The following is a 14,521-nucleotide window of genomic DNA, read 5'->3' as shown; positions in this document are numbered from 1 at the left end:
CATCCCCCGCTCCTTGGCCCCCATCCCCGGCAGCAGAACTCCCAGATGTGGCCGCCCGCCCCTGAGTCTTTCTGGGGGCCGTTCTGGACTCCAAACCTTCCTCTGTGAATATTTTGCTGTTCAAGTCTCTGCGTCTTGATCCAATTTCTATGATTTATATTTTCCATAATTTTCTCTGGTCAGGATTTTCAGATTTACGACCCGCGTGCGCTCTGCTGTCCTGCGTTCCGGAGAAGGCTGTCTGTGTCTTCCCTGCCTGCTGTCTGCTGGGAGTGCACTCTCCTGCACTGTTTTTCCCCGACCAGGGCCTGGGGTGCGCCCCTCACACAGGAGCCGCTCCCGCCTGCCTCTGCCTTTCTGGGGGGTGGCAAAGTCTCTTTCACAGCCCTGCCCTCCTCCCTCACCCCCTCCCGAGGCAAAGTTTCTCTGCCCCCAGTGGATTGACAGCTGGCGCAGATGGCCAGGGTCTGGGGCTGGGGGTGAGGCCTGCAGATCATCCCCTTCTGCACAAAGACCCTGTGGGAGTGGAGAGTGGAGGGGTCCTATAGGCTTGCGTGGGGATGGAGCCCACATTTTAGAGGGAAAAGCTGTGGGCAGCGTCTGATGGGCATCCAGGCACCGCCCTGGCCGTAGCAGCAGGTGGCACGTGCTGGCCAGTGCCCTCCTGAGCTGGCCCTGCGCGTACTGGCCAGTGCCCTCCTGAGCTGGCCCCACGGATGACCAGGACGCTGTGCCATTGGCTAGCCCCTACCTGCCTCCTCTCGTGTCCCCCGGGGCCCCCATGCAAAAGCAAGTACAGACTGTGAAGGGGGTTCTGCAGCTTTATTCACAGGCCCCAGGGGATGAAGGCAGCAAGGACACAGACGCGGGGGACGCCCCGGGATGGCCTCTCCACCCCCAGGATTGTCAGGGAGCCCCTGACAGGATTGTGGGGGCTGGAGGGTGTGGAGTCCCACGAGCGGCCCTGGTGTGCAAGAGGGCGGAGGGTCTCTGCCTCGAGGGGCCTTTCTGGCCTCTCTACTTCCAGCGCCCGCCGACTTTGCCCTTGGCTGGGGTCCCAGCCTTCTTGCTGCTGCAAATGGGAAGCAAGTGATCCTTCAGGGTCAGGGCCTCTGGCCATGCCCCTCCTGGTCCCCCACCCTGGGCGGACTCTCAGCCCGACCCCAGGCTGCTCTCAGGGCACAGGCCCGGCCCAAGCTTGCGGTGCACACCCAGCTTCAGTCCAGGCAGTGCCCACTCACCTGTGCCTGGCGGGCCTAGGTCGTTAGTGTGGTTAGGGGGCTGGCACGTGAGCCCGGGGCACCCTCCCTCTGTCCTCCTTTCTTTGCCTGAGGTACCACTGCAGACAGACCCCCGAGCTGGGGAAGACTGTCTTAGCAGATAATGATAATCCTAGACGCTTGGCCTTGAAAGAGCTCATGCCCCTCCAGACGGTGGCCTCTGAGGGGCCCAGGAGCCTGCCCCATTTGTCTGAGGTCTTCATGTGGCCACGAGCCAGGAGGAGCTGGGTGCGGGTGAGGGACGAAGGCGGGTGGAGGACAGGAGTGCTTCGGCCTGCGAGGCCGGCCCCATTCAGACGCGGCTGCTCAGCAGGACACCTGGCTGGCAAAGGCCGTGCCCTCACACACATTCCTGGGCACCCTCAGCACATGCACACATGCATACACGCAGGCACATGCACACCACGCCGACTGCCCACCCTCAGAGGGGCCTGCAATGACCCCTGACGGCACAACAGGGAGGCCGTGAGGTCACGTGCACCACGGAGGAGCCTGCCCTGGGCGCCGCAGGGAAGCCAGGGCTACAGGAGGAGGGGGAAGAATCCCAGAAAACATCGAAACTCCAAGTAGCCCCCGAACACTGCGATCCTTGGGGAAATGGCACTGGCTGTGCAGCTGGGCTCCATGACAGGATCCCCAGCGTGGCATCGCCGGGGGCACGCTGGGTGCAGCCCCATGCAGGTGGTCGAGTAGCTGTGTCAAGGGATCCCACAGCCCCCAGGGACATGATTTTATGGACGAGGTTTCACCATCCTGAGGAGTCCATGATTTTGCCCAGCGTCACAGAGGGGCTGGTGATGAAGCCCTGACTGCTTACTTCCCTGTCCTAGGTCCCCTTGGAGGGTGGGACACTGGCGGGATACCCTGGGGCCCAGGTTGGCCACACCAAAGGCCTCCCGAGTAGCCCCTTCTAGGGGTCCCCTGGCTGCCCTCTCCCTGCAGCCAGTGCCAGACTCGGGGCGAGGGCGTGACAGGCAAGCCCCACTGGGATCCCTCCTCCTGACTCTGCCATCCCCCAGGGCTCCCCTGCGTGCAGGAGAGGGAGGAGGCTCCGGGTCCCTGGCCACAGGCCTGTGCATGCTGGCCCGGGCGGCCTGGCCGGGTTAGTCTCGTTACTGCCCTGCCGAGGCCAGCCACCACCGGCCCTTGTTAGGGACTGGCTACAGCGGCTGGCCCCAAGGGCCCCTGTGCCCAGTGCGGAGCGAGGACGGCAGGGCTACTCACTGCTTCTGGGCCTGGTCAATGCGGCTCCTGAGCGTGGTGATCTGTGAACAACATGAGTGACTCACTGCGACGACCCGAGGGCCAGGCCTGCGTGTACTGGGTGAAGGCCTGTCTCCACCGCAGGGTGGGCTGGGCTGCGCGACCCAGGGCTGCTGGGCCCCCATGAGGGCTCCTCGGCTCCCTTACTGTCTCCTGGCTCCTTGTGCAGGGGGACACCGTCCCGTTGCCCCTGGGCTCGTGCCTGGACTTACTCTCGCCAGCCTGTACTGGCCTGGACTGCCACACACAGCAGCCCGTAGCTGGCCACTTACCTTCAGCCTGCGGCAGGATGTGGGGCGGGGGGTACGGAGCACGGATGGGGCCGGGGAGGGGTTGCAGGTGAGGCCTGCGGACCCCTCCTTCTCAGCTCCAGCTCCCCTCAGCCGCTGAGCTCAGAGCTCCGAGCGGCCGTGCTGCTCCTGGGCCAGCCGCTCCCGCCCTCGTGCCTGTGCCCAGGGGCACTCTGTGGCCGCTGCTGGCTTGAGGCGGAGCTCCTGGGAAGGTGGGGGCCCTTCCTCGCTTGCCAACAGGGCAGCGGCCACTGGGAAGCCCCCGGCTGCAGGCACGAGGGGAGAGCGGGGGCAGGAGGAAGGCTCCAGGCCCCCTGCCGCCAGCATCCTGAGCGATCCAGGTTTTTGCCATGCGAGAGGTTCACCTCACCGTGCAGCGCACACCCACGGGCCTGGCCCAGGGCGGACCTGGCTACTTACAACTTGGCCAGCATCTGCACTCTGGCCCGGACATTCATGATCTAGAAAGACCAAGATGGTTACAAGGCTGGATGAGCGGCTGGGGCATCGAGGCCCCGCTGTGGGCTAGCTTGGCCTGGTGATGGCCCTCCAGGCTCTGGAGCCCCTGGGGGCCCGCTGTGGCCGCATCTATCCAAAGCCAGTGGGTCCCTGACTCCGCTCTGGGAACACAGCATGGGAAGGGCCTGGGTCCTGTGCCGTGATGCCCATCTCAGGGCCAGCCCCTCTGGGAGAGCCCCAAGGGTGAGGTCAGGGCTGTCCCTCATGCCTGGACCCCCTGGGGACAGCTCTGGGAGGGAGTGTAATCGCCCTGCCTCTGTCGGAGGGGAGCTCGTGGTAGCTCAGGTGGAACAGGTGGCCTGCCCAGAACCCCCGAGAAGGAGCTCGGATTTGCCCGGCTGGCTTGGACTGGTCGCCCCACACCCGCCGCACCTGGGTAGAGCACAAGCCCCGTGGGCACAGCCGCCCTCCCCTGGGGCCTCTGGCGGAGCTGGAGGGTGGACATCGTGGCCCTGATGGTGATGCTGGAGTGTCTGCATTTGCCCCGAGCACGCGGATCACCCATGGCTGCGCCCCTCACCCCTCGCCCCTGGAGCCCAAACGGGTGTTTGGGAGGGTGGGAAGCAGCTTGGCTTCCACCCTAGGTCCCACATTGTACCCCAGTCCCTGAGGCCGCCCGGGCAGGCTGCCTTCCCCAGTCCCAGCTTTGCCTGCGGCGATAGTGCCTGCATGGGATGGTGGCTCTGCTCCGTCCCAGACGGGCACAGTCCCAGGCCCCTTTTCCCAGCCACAGGGTGCAGTGTGTCACCCCTCTCTGTCTGCCCTGAGGAAGCAGGTGTCCAGGGCCCTGGTGGAAGCCAGAGTCTGGGTTTGTGGAGGAGTCTCTGTGGAAAGGACACCCCACACCAGACGGACTCGGTGCCCCGGGGCCGAGCTGGGTGATGATGGGGACTTTCTATAAGTTTAAAGGGGTTCCGAAAATGAACCCTGAGTCCACTTGGCCATGGCTGCTCTGCCACGACAGTCCTTTTGGCAGGGGTAACCAAGGCCGCCCAAAGGGGCCAGGTTCATCGCTCAGGGTGCTGCATGGCCAGCCAGGAGGATGGGCTCTGGCCACAGTCCCCAGCAGGAAAGCAGCCTCAGCCAGGGGTCCGTGGCAACAGCCTGTTTGGGCCTCTCAGGGTCCAGGTCCCTGGGGTGGGCAGGTCCAGAGTTTGGTAGGGACGCAGGGAGGTGGCTGCTCTGCTGGTGAGTGAAAGCCGCTAGGGCCCCAGGGCCGGAGGTGCCGGGACTCACATCATATTTCTGGCGTTTCAGCTTCTCCCCAAACTCGAACTTGTCGATCTCCAGCTGGTGCAGGGTCTCCCAGAGCTCCTTGGCCTTGTCCCTGGGGCAGAGGAAGTGGTGAGGCTTCGTTGAATAAGCCCCAAAGGCAGGGCCAGGCCCCTGGAGTCCTCCTGCAGCCACTGGGGAGCACGGTCCTTGGCAGCCTGAGGAGCAGTCGGCAGCTCCTGCAGGGGCCACCCCGTGGGGCTGAGCCCCACAACACCCACCCCTCACCTCAGTTTGTCTTCACCGAGGTGGTCGATGTTGAGCGGCTTGCGTCTCTCAGCCAGAATCTTCTTCTTCATTTCCCGGGCCGTCTGCTTCTTGCCTCTCTTCTGGTCAGCCTGTAGGGGACAGGCCCAAAGAGAGGGGCCTGGTCTCAGGAGGGCACAGGGCGTAGCCCACACTGAAGGCTGCCACCGTGCTCCCAGCAGCGGCACACACCTTGGCCAGGTAGCTGCTGTAGTTGGCTCCCATGGAAGACAGAGCTTTCTTCTTCTTCAGGTCGTCCTCTGCCCTCCTCTTGGCATCCTCCTCCTCCCTTCTGGCCTTTTCCTCCTGTGGAGACCCCATCCCCAAGATGCTCGGGGATGGAGAGAGGGCTATGCTTTCTGGGCAGGCTTTAGGGACCCACCCTGGGCTTAGAGCTGTCTGGAAGGGCCCACCCTGGGCTTAGAACTATCTGGAAGGAAGCTCCAGGTCTTGGCCAGGATTTGTTTTCTGGCGAGGGGTTCTGCAGGGCACCGGGGCCTTAGCCAGTGGCTCTGATCATTGGCCAATGACAATGGGAACCCCGGGAGGAGGAAGGCCTCAGCCCCCTGCATTTCTCTGGGCCTGGGGCTCATTCGCTCATGAGGCAGCAGTGCGGATGGTGCCCTCACCGCCAGTCTGTTCTGGCGCTCCCTCTCCTTCTCTGCACGAATCCTCTGCTGCTCCGCTCTCTCCGCACGGCGCTTCTCCTGCAGCCAGAGAAGGGGGTCTGCTCAGCCCTGTCCCCGGCTCCTCCAAGGGAGTCCACCAGCCCCTGCTGCAACCTGAACTGCCCCACTCACGATTCTGTCTTTGAGAGCGACCAGCTCCTCCTCCTCCTTCTTCCGGGCTTCAAAGTGGCTGTCGATGAGGGCCTGGAGCTCCATTAGGTCTTTGTTCTGACGCTTCTTCTGGATGTCCTGTGGGCAGGGGCAGTGGGCGTGAGCCCCACCCCTCTCTCCAACCTCTGCCCTGCCTGGCCTGCCTTGCAGCAAGAGGTCCCTTCCCTGGCCCCAGCAGAGAAGCCCTGACTCCCTTGGCCACCATGAAAATGGCAAGTGGCAAGGAATGTTTTGCCTTCTCCACATTGCCATGGCTGCTATCCTCATAGGGGCCGAGGGTGGCCTGATTCCTGAGCCACACAGCAAGGATGGTGCCCAGCCATAAGGTCCTCAGCATCCTTAGGATGGACTGGCCCTGACTTGGCTCTGTCATCATCCTCAGAGATGCCCTGCATGGGCCTGGCAGAGAGAAGACTGCAGAGTGAGAGAAATTGTTGGATAAATAGATAGGCATGTGAACAGATGAACTGATGGATGGGTGGATGAGTGAGAGAGGATGGAGACAGATGACTGGGTGGATAGATGGATGATTGGAGAAATGGATGGATGGATGAATGGATGGATAGGTAGATGGGTGGAGGAATGATTATGTGGATTAATGGTAGAGGATGAGTGGATGGTGGGTGAGTGGGTGGGTGGGTGGATGGGAGGATGAATGGGTGAATGGGTGGGTGGGTGGGAGGGTGGATGAGTGGATGGTTATGTGAGTGGATGATAGATGGATCGATGGATGGATGAGTAGATGAATGAGTGGTATGAATGGATGGATGGATGGGTGGATGGGTGGGTGAGCGAGTAGGTGAGTGGAGAGATGAGTGAGTGGATAGGTGGGTGAGGGTATGGATGGGTAGTTGGGTGGGTGGATGGATGGATGAATGGGTGAGTGGATACGTGGCTGGTTGGATGGATGGAAGTAAGGCAGGATGGATGGATGGATGGATGGATGGATGGATGGATGGAGAGATGGATGGGTAGGTGGGTGGTTGGGTGGATGAATGGATGGATAGATGGTTGAGTGGATGGGTGGGTGGGTGGGTGTATGAATGGATAGGTGAATGGGTAGGAGCTTACGTGGGTGGGTGGATGGATGGATAGAAGGATAGATGGAGGAGAAGGGAAGAGAGATGCTTATTCTTAGAGGGGTTTCCTCTGGCCCAGGAATAAGTTATGGTAGAATTGCCCGGACCCAGGAGGCCCCGGCTCTGGCTACTTGGGAGGAAGTGACCTTCTGAGGCCTAGAGCCCAAAAGCTGGGGTGTGGGGAAACCGTGGCCATGTTAACCAGAGTCCTGTAAACTTACATCGAAGTCCACTTTCTCCCCTTCTGGGATCTTAGGAGCAGTGAGTCTGGAGAGGAGACAGAGAGGCCCGTGAGCAGAGACCCGGAGACCCACCCCAGAGGGTCAGCCTGGCGCTTTCCCCGCTGGCCCCTGCTGACCCTGGTGCCCTCCTGCTCTGGCCCCCAGCCAAGGATGCCCGCCTAGTGGCACGTTTGCCCCAGCTTTATTCTTATGAGGTTTGTAGCCCACCATCCTGAGAGTGGCTTGTGCCCCTCAAGAAGGCTTCCGCTTCCAGCACCACCGTCTGCCTTTTGGCTTCCGGCCATTGCAATGTCACTGCACCCCAGCTACCAGGGAGGGCACCTCTGTTTCCTCCTCAAACAGATAAACAAATGCAGCCATGTCGGGTGAGAAGCTATGGCCACTGTGGGTGGCGGTGGCCTCCCTGGGCAGGAATGGCTGCTGCGAGCCTGTGCCTTTCCCCAGCCCCACTTTCATCTTTCTCTCTGGGGGCCCAAAGGAAGGAGGAGAGGGGGCTGGGAAGAAAGCAATCTGAAGGGGAAATGAGGCCCCCTCTCCGGCTGGGTGTGCAGTCCCCTCCTCTCACCAATACATTCCAGATGCAGCAAAGAGTTAAAACAACAACAATTTTTTCCAACAAACCATAGAAGAAAGTGGAACTAAATATCGATCAGAAACTGGAGCAGGAAAGGGTTTCCTAAGCTCAGGAGCACCAGAAGGTGCCTCTAAGGGAAAGAAGGCCAGATGACACCACGCAAATGAAAAACGTATGTATGTGAAAAAAAAAAAAAAAAACGGAAAATGGAAAGGCAAAAAAAAAAAAGACTAAAAAAAATTTTCAGCAAATACAGAGAAGACTTATATCCTTATGCAAACTGATGACTAAGAAAACACAGAGATTCCTCCACCGGGAGACAAATGAGCAATGGCCGTAGCTACGAGTTCTCAGAGAAGAGACGACCCATCCCAAACTCAGGGAAACGCTGGCCCCGAGTGACTGTTAGGGCGCAAAGCCAAAGAATCATGAGGTGCCGTTTCTCATCCATCAGAGGCTGTAATGTAAAAGCACGTTCCTGTCCCTGGGTGAGGAGGGTGTGGGACACAGACCCGCTCACATCCCACGTAGGAGACGGCGTTGGCCAGGCCCTTGTGGAAAGCAATTTGGCAGTGGATGTCAAAGCCTTAAGAACATTCATACTCTTTGACCCAGTAATTCCAGTTCTGGGAATGTGGCCTACGGAAATAACCCTAAAGACGGAAAACGCTTTCCAACCAGCGTTATTTATGATAGTAAAATATTGGGGAAAGCCTGCAATAGGGGAATGGTTAGGAAAATTATGGTTTGTCCAATTGATGGAATATTATGTGGCCATTCAAAATATTTAAGAAGACTGTGTAAAAACATGGAAAAATACTTATGAATAGTGCTAAATTTTAAAAAAAGCAGAATTCAAGGCCGTAGAGACGGTATGATGTTTGAAAAACAGGGCCGACTTTAAATCTTTTTTTTCCAAGCGCTATGCATGGAAAAAAGGAAGAAATAAGGCTTTTTATTTCTTTCTGCTCTTTTCCACAGTCTGGCTGGCTGGGTGGGAGAATTATAGATGACGTTTTTTCTTCATTTGACTTTTATATATTTTCCAAATTTTCTTTCATGAGGTGTCTTATTTTCATAATGAAAACACAATTTTTCTAAAATGAGAAAATATCTCATGATCCGGCATTACTGTACTTAAAATCACTGAAAAATACAGTGCAAAGGGTGGGAATATGCTGGCTGTACCCTTCAGATGTTCTCACTCTTCTGAGAATCTGTAATGCTCCCCAAGTGGGAGCCAACAGTGAGTGTGTGTCAAGATGCTCTAAGATTCCACTTCGCACAGAGCAACACGCAGGCAAGAGCACTCGAGAGATAAAAGGGTGAATCACGTAGCGAGTGCTGTGGCTGGTGAATACTGATCAAAAGCAGAAAAGTCTGAAGAGCTGCATTAAAAAAACCAACCCACGAAGTGCTCACAAGCAGGTGCGATGAGGACAAGCTCCTCTGAATTCTGCCCCAAAGGGGAGCAGGGGCCCCTGCACAGTGAGCTCTTCTGGACACCGTCAAGGTGTCATTCTGAAGTGGGTTTCTGGGCTGAGTCCCCCACCTTTCTCCACTTCCGGACTCACTTTCCTGTCGCTTTTCAATCTAGGACTCTGGGAGTCCTAGAAGTATGGCGGGGCTTGGTGTGGTCCCCCGAAGGCCGTGGGGTGTTGCGGTGGCCAGACTCCCTGCACCAGCTGCCCTGCCTTCCTTCCTCGACTCTCTCCCACCCACCTCTCCTCCCTCCTTACTCGTCTGTAGCCTCCTCCTACAGGAAGCCCTCCTTGTCTGCACTGGATGACCCTGGGCAAAATCACACCCTGCTGGGCCTCCCAAGCCCATCTCCCAGGTGACCCTCATCCCTCCCACCCTGCGCTCTGAGCATCCCTCCGAATGCAGGCTCCAGGCATCTGGCCCTGGCCCTCTCCTCCAGCTCCACCACGGAACACACGAGGCGCTGGGCCTGCCAGGACCCCACACTCACTTGGCCACCCCCACCCCAGAACACACTCGGCACTGGGCCTGCCAGGACCCCACACTCACTTGACCACCCCCACCCCAGAACACACTCGGCACTGGGCCTGCCAGGACCCCACACTCACTTGGGTCTCGGTTTCTCCTCTGGTCCACACAGCACCAGCGTGGGGAGAGGGACACCAGCGTGGGGAGAGGGAGAGAGACAGCCTGGGTGAGACTGGGCGGCCTGCAGCCCTGGGTTCCCCTTCACTGAAGGCCGCCGTCCTTTTCAGCTGGGCGTACCCCCAACCCCCAGAAACAAGAGGGTCCTGTTTCTGCTCTAGGCCTGCAAAAGCCCCTGGCAGGGTCGGAGGGGAAGAGCTCAGGGCCTGGGGCCAGGAGGAAGGGTGAGGAAGAGGTAGGGAAGAAATAGGAGCGAGACAGGCCGCGTCCTTGAAGGCTGGGAAGGGAGGAGACGGAGGAAAGAGGACAGGAGCTCGGGAAGAAGATTGGGAGGAAAGGGGCTTGGGAGAAAGGGGAGGGGGGGCGTGCCCGGCCCGGGCTCTGGCACTGCTGGCTGGTCCCGCTTACTCCCCCTCCGCTGTGTGGCAGAAGCTCGGAGCGGTGGCACCCGCGAGGCCCTGGCAGCTCGACCCCAGTGGCACCGTGCGGAGCAGCAAGGCCTGGCCCTCCGAGGCCCCCGTGCCAGGGGAAGAGAAAGAGGACAGAGGGAGGAGGAGGCAGGGCAGCGAGAGACCCCAGCCTGTCCTCTTTCCCTCGCGTCGGCTAGAGCCAGGGTCCTGCACCTCCGGCGGCGGGGACGGGCCCTTACCTTCCGCGTCCTCCTCTGCGGTGTCTTCCAGGTGGCAAAAGGCACAAGCACACATGCAAGAGAAAAGCCAGCGCGGCTGCGGGGGAGCAGTGGGCAAGGGGCCTGTGGCGGGCAAGGGGCCCACCCCTCTCACTCGGACACTCTCTTCTCCAGGGTGTGCCTGCGGGGCCCTACAAGTGCCCCAAGCTGGGGCCGGTGAATCAATGCCTGGGGAGGGGGTGGAAGGGGCTGGGTGCCCAGTGGAGCTCCTGCCTGGAAGACCTAGTGGAGAATAGGAGGGACACGGGGACCTCGCGGGGCAAGGTGGGGGGCTAAGGGCACTGGGTCTCATCTGTCCCCCCGGTCTGTCCTCTTGGGTCTGGCAGGGCCAACCTTGGAATCTGAGACCCTCTCCACCAAGAGGGCGTTGCAGCCGGGGTGGGTGCAGCCCCTTTGCTTTGTGCTTCCCGGAGCCTGACCCCTGCCTGTAAAGGCTGTGTTACTGGGTGGAACCCAGCAGTTCATGGAATGACTACAGCCCTCAGGCCTCAGGAGCCTCTGCCGGCAACGTGATGTCTAACTCCTTGCTGGTCTCAGCCCCAGGAGCCCCCGCCTGAGTCCGGAATGTCCACCACAGCCCCCATCCACAGGCCAGGAGCCCAGGCACGCTCATCCCTGACCTCCCTGGGGCTTGCCCTCTGACTGCCACATGGCTGCTGTCCTGAGACTGGGCCCCTCTGGGACCCCCTGCTACCTCTCCCTGGCCACCTCTGGGGTCTGCCTGGCCTGCCCTGGCCACTCTAATAAGGGGTGGCTTCCTTTAGGATACACTCTGCTCCTAGACCCTGGGGTGGACCTGGCTGGCCTGGCCCAGCTGGGGCCCAGGAGGGGGTTCTGCCGCTGGCCTAGTGGCACCCGCCCATCCTGTCCCTTCAGTCCCTGCTCTGGGCCTTAGGTGGCAGCAAGGCCGTTGACACACGATGCCCTCGGCCCTCCGAGTCTGACCCAGCGCTGTCCCCTGCACTTGGCTAAGGCCAGCAGGCCTGGGCCCGGAGGTGGGGGTCCTGCCTTGCCAGTGCCTGGCCTGGGGTGCACTGGTCCTTGAGTCCTCCTCGCTGGCAGATACCTCAGTTGCCTGGGAGCCCCCTGCACACCACAGAGAGCCCGTCAGCGCTCTTGGTTTTGCAGGTGGGCCTGAGGTCATCCGTTCCGGATGCCTTGGGGCGCATGTGCACCGGGAGTGAGCGGTGGGGCATCCTGAGCGTTCCAACCAAGGGCCCGGAAGGAACAGCGTGGTGAGGACGATGAATGGGCTGCCCGCCCTGGCCTCCCTGACTTAGTGGTTTTGCTGGACGCAGTGCGTGGCTGAGGAGCCCCTCCGGGTGGGAAGGCCGGCCAGGGAGGAGGGCGAGGTCGGGTGGGAGGCTGAGCACACAGCCAAGCGGCAAAAGCTGTCCTGCGGCCCTGCCTCCTCTGCTCCTGCCCCACCCTGCCCTGCTGTCTGTCTGTCCGCTGGCCTCAGTGCTGGTTCCAGAGCGGCCCAGCAACCCTGTCATCCCCACAGGCTATCTCCTGGACACCTCCCTGCATGGCTGGAGTCCCATCCCCCTCCCAGCATGTCCCTTCTTGTCCAGGGGCCTCTCCGAGGCTCGAGTCACGCAAGAGCTCAGGCCCAGCAGGGAGGAGCCCCTCAGCCCCACGGCCCGTGAACGGGGGGAGCTGAGAAGCGCTCCCCAGCTGGGGCCCCTGACTTGAATGTGCAGCTCTCTGACCTCCACCCAGTACAGCCGGCCCCACTACCAGGGAGGGCAGGCCCACCCAGGGGGCCTCCTCACTCCGGGTGTGTCTGGCTCGGGCCCAGGCAATGGGTGGGATGCTGGGACCTGACTGGGCCTTTGCACGCATGGCCCCTGGCTGTTCCGGGTCCCCAGCGTCCCCACCTTGGGCCTCAGCCTGCCTTTCTGCTTCACTCCACTTGCCCCTCCACCCTCCCTTCCACCTCACCCCTCCCTACCTTCCCGCTTCTGGCTTGCTAACTGGGGCAGGGTGGAGGCCTCTCCTGCGCTCTTCCCACCCCACCCTGGTGGATCCAGAGGGTCCCAGTGGACCCCAGCACCGTCCTCCCAAGGCCTGCTCTGCCTCGGCCTCAAGGCTGGCCACCGCCACCTCCCACCTTCCTGTTGGCAGCCCAGGAAGAGCCTCATTGTCCCCAGGCTATGGAATCGATCCTCTCTGCCTGGGAGACACAGAGGAAGCCTGCACTGCACCGGCCAGCCCTTCCCAAGCCAGGGTCCTCACTCTGTCCCCAGCCCAGAGGCCAGAACGGGTTCAGTTGTTGGTGGCAAATGTCACAAGGGGTGGGCAAGAGGGAGGAAGCAAGAGAGGACAGAAGGGAGGACGGAGACTCTGGCCTGGAGGCTGGGGAGCACCGGCGTACCTTCTTGAACTTCCTCTGCAGAAGCAGCGTCATGGTGGCAGAAAGGGCGGGAGGGAGAGAGAACCAGTGTGAGCGGTGGCAGCGCAGAGAGGAGGGTGGGCAGGGCCGAGGCGGCAGAGCGAGCAGGCCAGGCTGTGCAGGGTTACGCGGCCCCTCTTGTTCCTTCTTGGGTCCTGCACCCCCCACATGGCCACACGTGCCCATGTGGCATTGAAGTCATGCACGTACCTGGTTCATGAACTTCATGGGCCAAGGAGGCCACGGAACAAGAGGCAAAACCGCGGGTCAGAGGTCAATGGAGAAGGGTCCGAGGTTAATGGAAAAGCGGCCGTCGCCACTCGAGGCCGAGGGTGGGGTGCATGCGGGGAGCGAGCAAGACACGGTCAGAGTTAGCCCAGGCGCGGCCACCGCCCCACTCCCATGTCCCCAAACCCTGCTCTCAGCATCTGGGAGCACCCCAGGTGGGGAAACTGAGGCTCAGAGGATGGCCGGGAGCTGTGGCTCTTGTCCTTGGTGGAGCAGGCTCAGTACTGGGGCTGGGCCTTCCTTTGCTCGCCCCCATCCCCTGTCTGTCCTGGGGCGCCCCCAGAAGGGTGTCCGTGCCTCTGGCCGGGGCACCAAGGCCCATGTGCGAGGTTGTAGCCTGGCCGGGTGGCACCAGGGGCCCACAAAGGCAGTGCTGGTAGCCCTGGGAGGCAGAGCCACGGATGGGCCATGGAAGGCATCCCCAGGACCCCCACTTCCTGCCATCCCAACACTGGGGGCCCACTCGTTCTTTCCCTGATGGAATTCTTTCCACCCTCCAAGGGTGCTGGCAGCCCTGGGCACCAGTGATGGCTCTGCCTGCTGATCTGGGCATGGGACCCCAGCCCTCCCATCTGCTCCCAGCCTGTGTGCACCTCAAGGGTCTCATAGCAGAAGGCTGTGAGGGGGCCTGGGGGGCTGACGAGGGCATGCTCACGAGGGAGCTGACTGTGCCAGGCTGCAGGGTTCTGCCCCCAGCCGCCTTCTCTCCCCTCACTCTGTGCTGTCCCAAGATGCGGCAGGCATCCTGGCCAGGCCCAGGGGTTGACGCCACCACGGGCTTTGGACTGCCTACCCTGGGGTGGAGGACTAGGGTGGGCCTACGTGTCCCCTCTGCCCCATGCTTGGGGACACCCTGCTGACCAGCAGCCCAGCCTGCACCTGCCTGGGGAGTCCCTGGCCCTACTGCCTGGGGGGCTGTGGGGAAGGGGGCCCACCCTCGAGACCCCATTCTCTCTTTGGTCAAGCATTGGCCGCGGTTAGTGGGTTACATTAGGGCCACATGTGGGGGCCCCTGGGCTGGCTGGTACCTCGTGGCTTCCCCACCCTCTCCCCCTCTCCCCCACCCCCACATGGGCTCCAGCCAGGCCCCGGGCCCCACATGGGGACAAGAAGTCCTGTGTCCTCATACCTTCCTCATGGACTTCTGCAGCTGAGGAGAGCCGGGGGTTGCAGGTGGCAGGGGGAGAGAGGAGAGGGTTAGACAGGGGCACACAGCAATCCTTAGAGGTGGGGTGGAGGTCAACGTTGGGTGGGGCGGGAAGGCTGGGGAGTGGGCATGGGGGCCGGGGCCTTGGACCCCACTTACCTTCCTCCTGGGCTTCCTCTGAGAGCCGGAGAAGCCAGGAGCAGGAGAAGGCGGGGTTGGGGGAGAGAGGGAACAGAGACAGTAATCAGAGTGTACTCAGGCCGCAAGGACAG

The 14,521-nt window shown here is 61.2% G+C and overlaps 1 protein-coding gene across 3 annotated transcripts; it reads right to left on the bottom strand.

The window, feature by feature from the left end:
• Window positions 1-807: 807 nt before the first annotated feature.
• On the bottom strand, window positions 808-13,395 carry TNNT3 (troponin T3, fast skeletal type). 3 transcript variants are annotated; one of them, XM_003816069.7, is made up of 10 exons: window positions 13,025-13,395; window positions 9,695-9,713; window positions 7,010-7,055; window positions 5,671-5,787; window positions 5,500-5,577; window positions 5,063-5,176; window positions 4,853-4,962; window positions 4,589-4,679; window positions 2,505-2,545; window positions 808-1,072 (listed from the first exon to the last, which is right to left on the bottom strand). In XM_003816069.7, exons 4-10 carry the CDS (start codon window positions 5,752-5,754, stop codon window positions 1,018-1,020), a joined length of 573 nt encoding a protein of 190 aa, XP_003816117.2. In that variant the 5' UTR covers window positions 5,755-5,787; window positions 7,010-7,055; window positions 9,695-9,713; window positions 13,025-13,395; the 3' UTR covers window positions 808-1,017. The 3 variants fall into 3 exon arrangements, with proteins under 3 accessions (XP_003816117.2, XP_063464110.1, XP_063464111.1); XM_063608040.1 differs by lacking the exons at window positions 808-1,072; window positions 2,505-2,545 and having other exon boundaries at window positions 4,228-4,679; XM_063608041.1 differs by lacking the exons at window positions 808-1,072; window positions 2,505-2,545; window positions 13,025-13,395 and having other exon boundaries at window positions 4,228-4,679; window positions 9,695-10,006.
• Window positions 13,396-14,521: the final 1,126 nt, after the last annotated feature.

Source organism: Pan paniscus, chromosome 9 (assembly GCF_029289425.2).
Source record: "Pan paniscus chromosome 9, NHGRI_mPanPan1-v2.0_pri, whole genome shotgun sequence".
NCBI lineage: Eukaryota > Metazoa > Chordata > Mammalia > Primates > Hominidae > Pan > Pan paniscus.
The sequence above is the reverse complement of the archived record's forward strand: the minus strand, read 5'-3'. Positions and strand labels throughout refer to the sequence as shown.

Excerpts from the sequence above, each read along its gene's own strand:
- TNNT3 (XM_063608040.1), bottom strand. The coding sequence starts at position 5,754 with ATGGAGCTCCAGGCCCTCATCGACAGCCACTTTGAAGCCCGGAAGAAG. Across the intron at positions 5,578-5,670 it reads TCGCTCTCAAAGACAGAATC|GAGAAGCGCCGTGCGGAGAG; the intron begins GTGAGTGGGGCA and ends CTCTGGCTGCAG. Across the intron at positions 4,680-4,852 it reads CTCGGTGAAGACAAACTGAG|GGACAAGGCCAAGGAGCTCT; the intron begins GTGAGGGGTGGG and ends CCTCTGCCCCAG.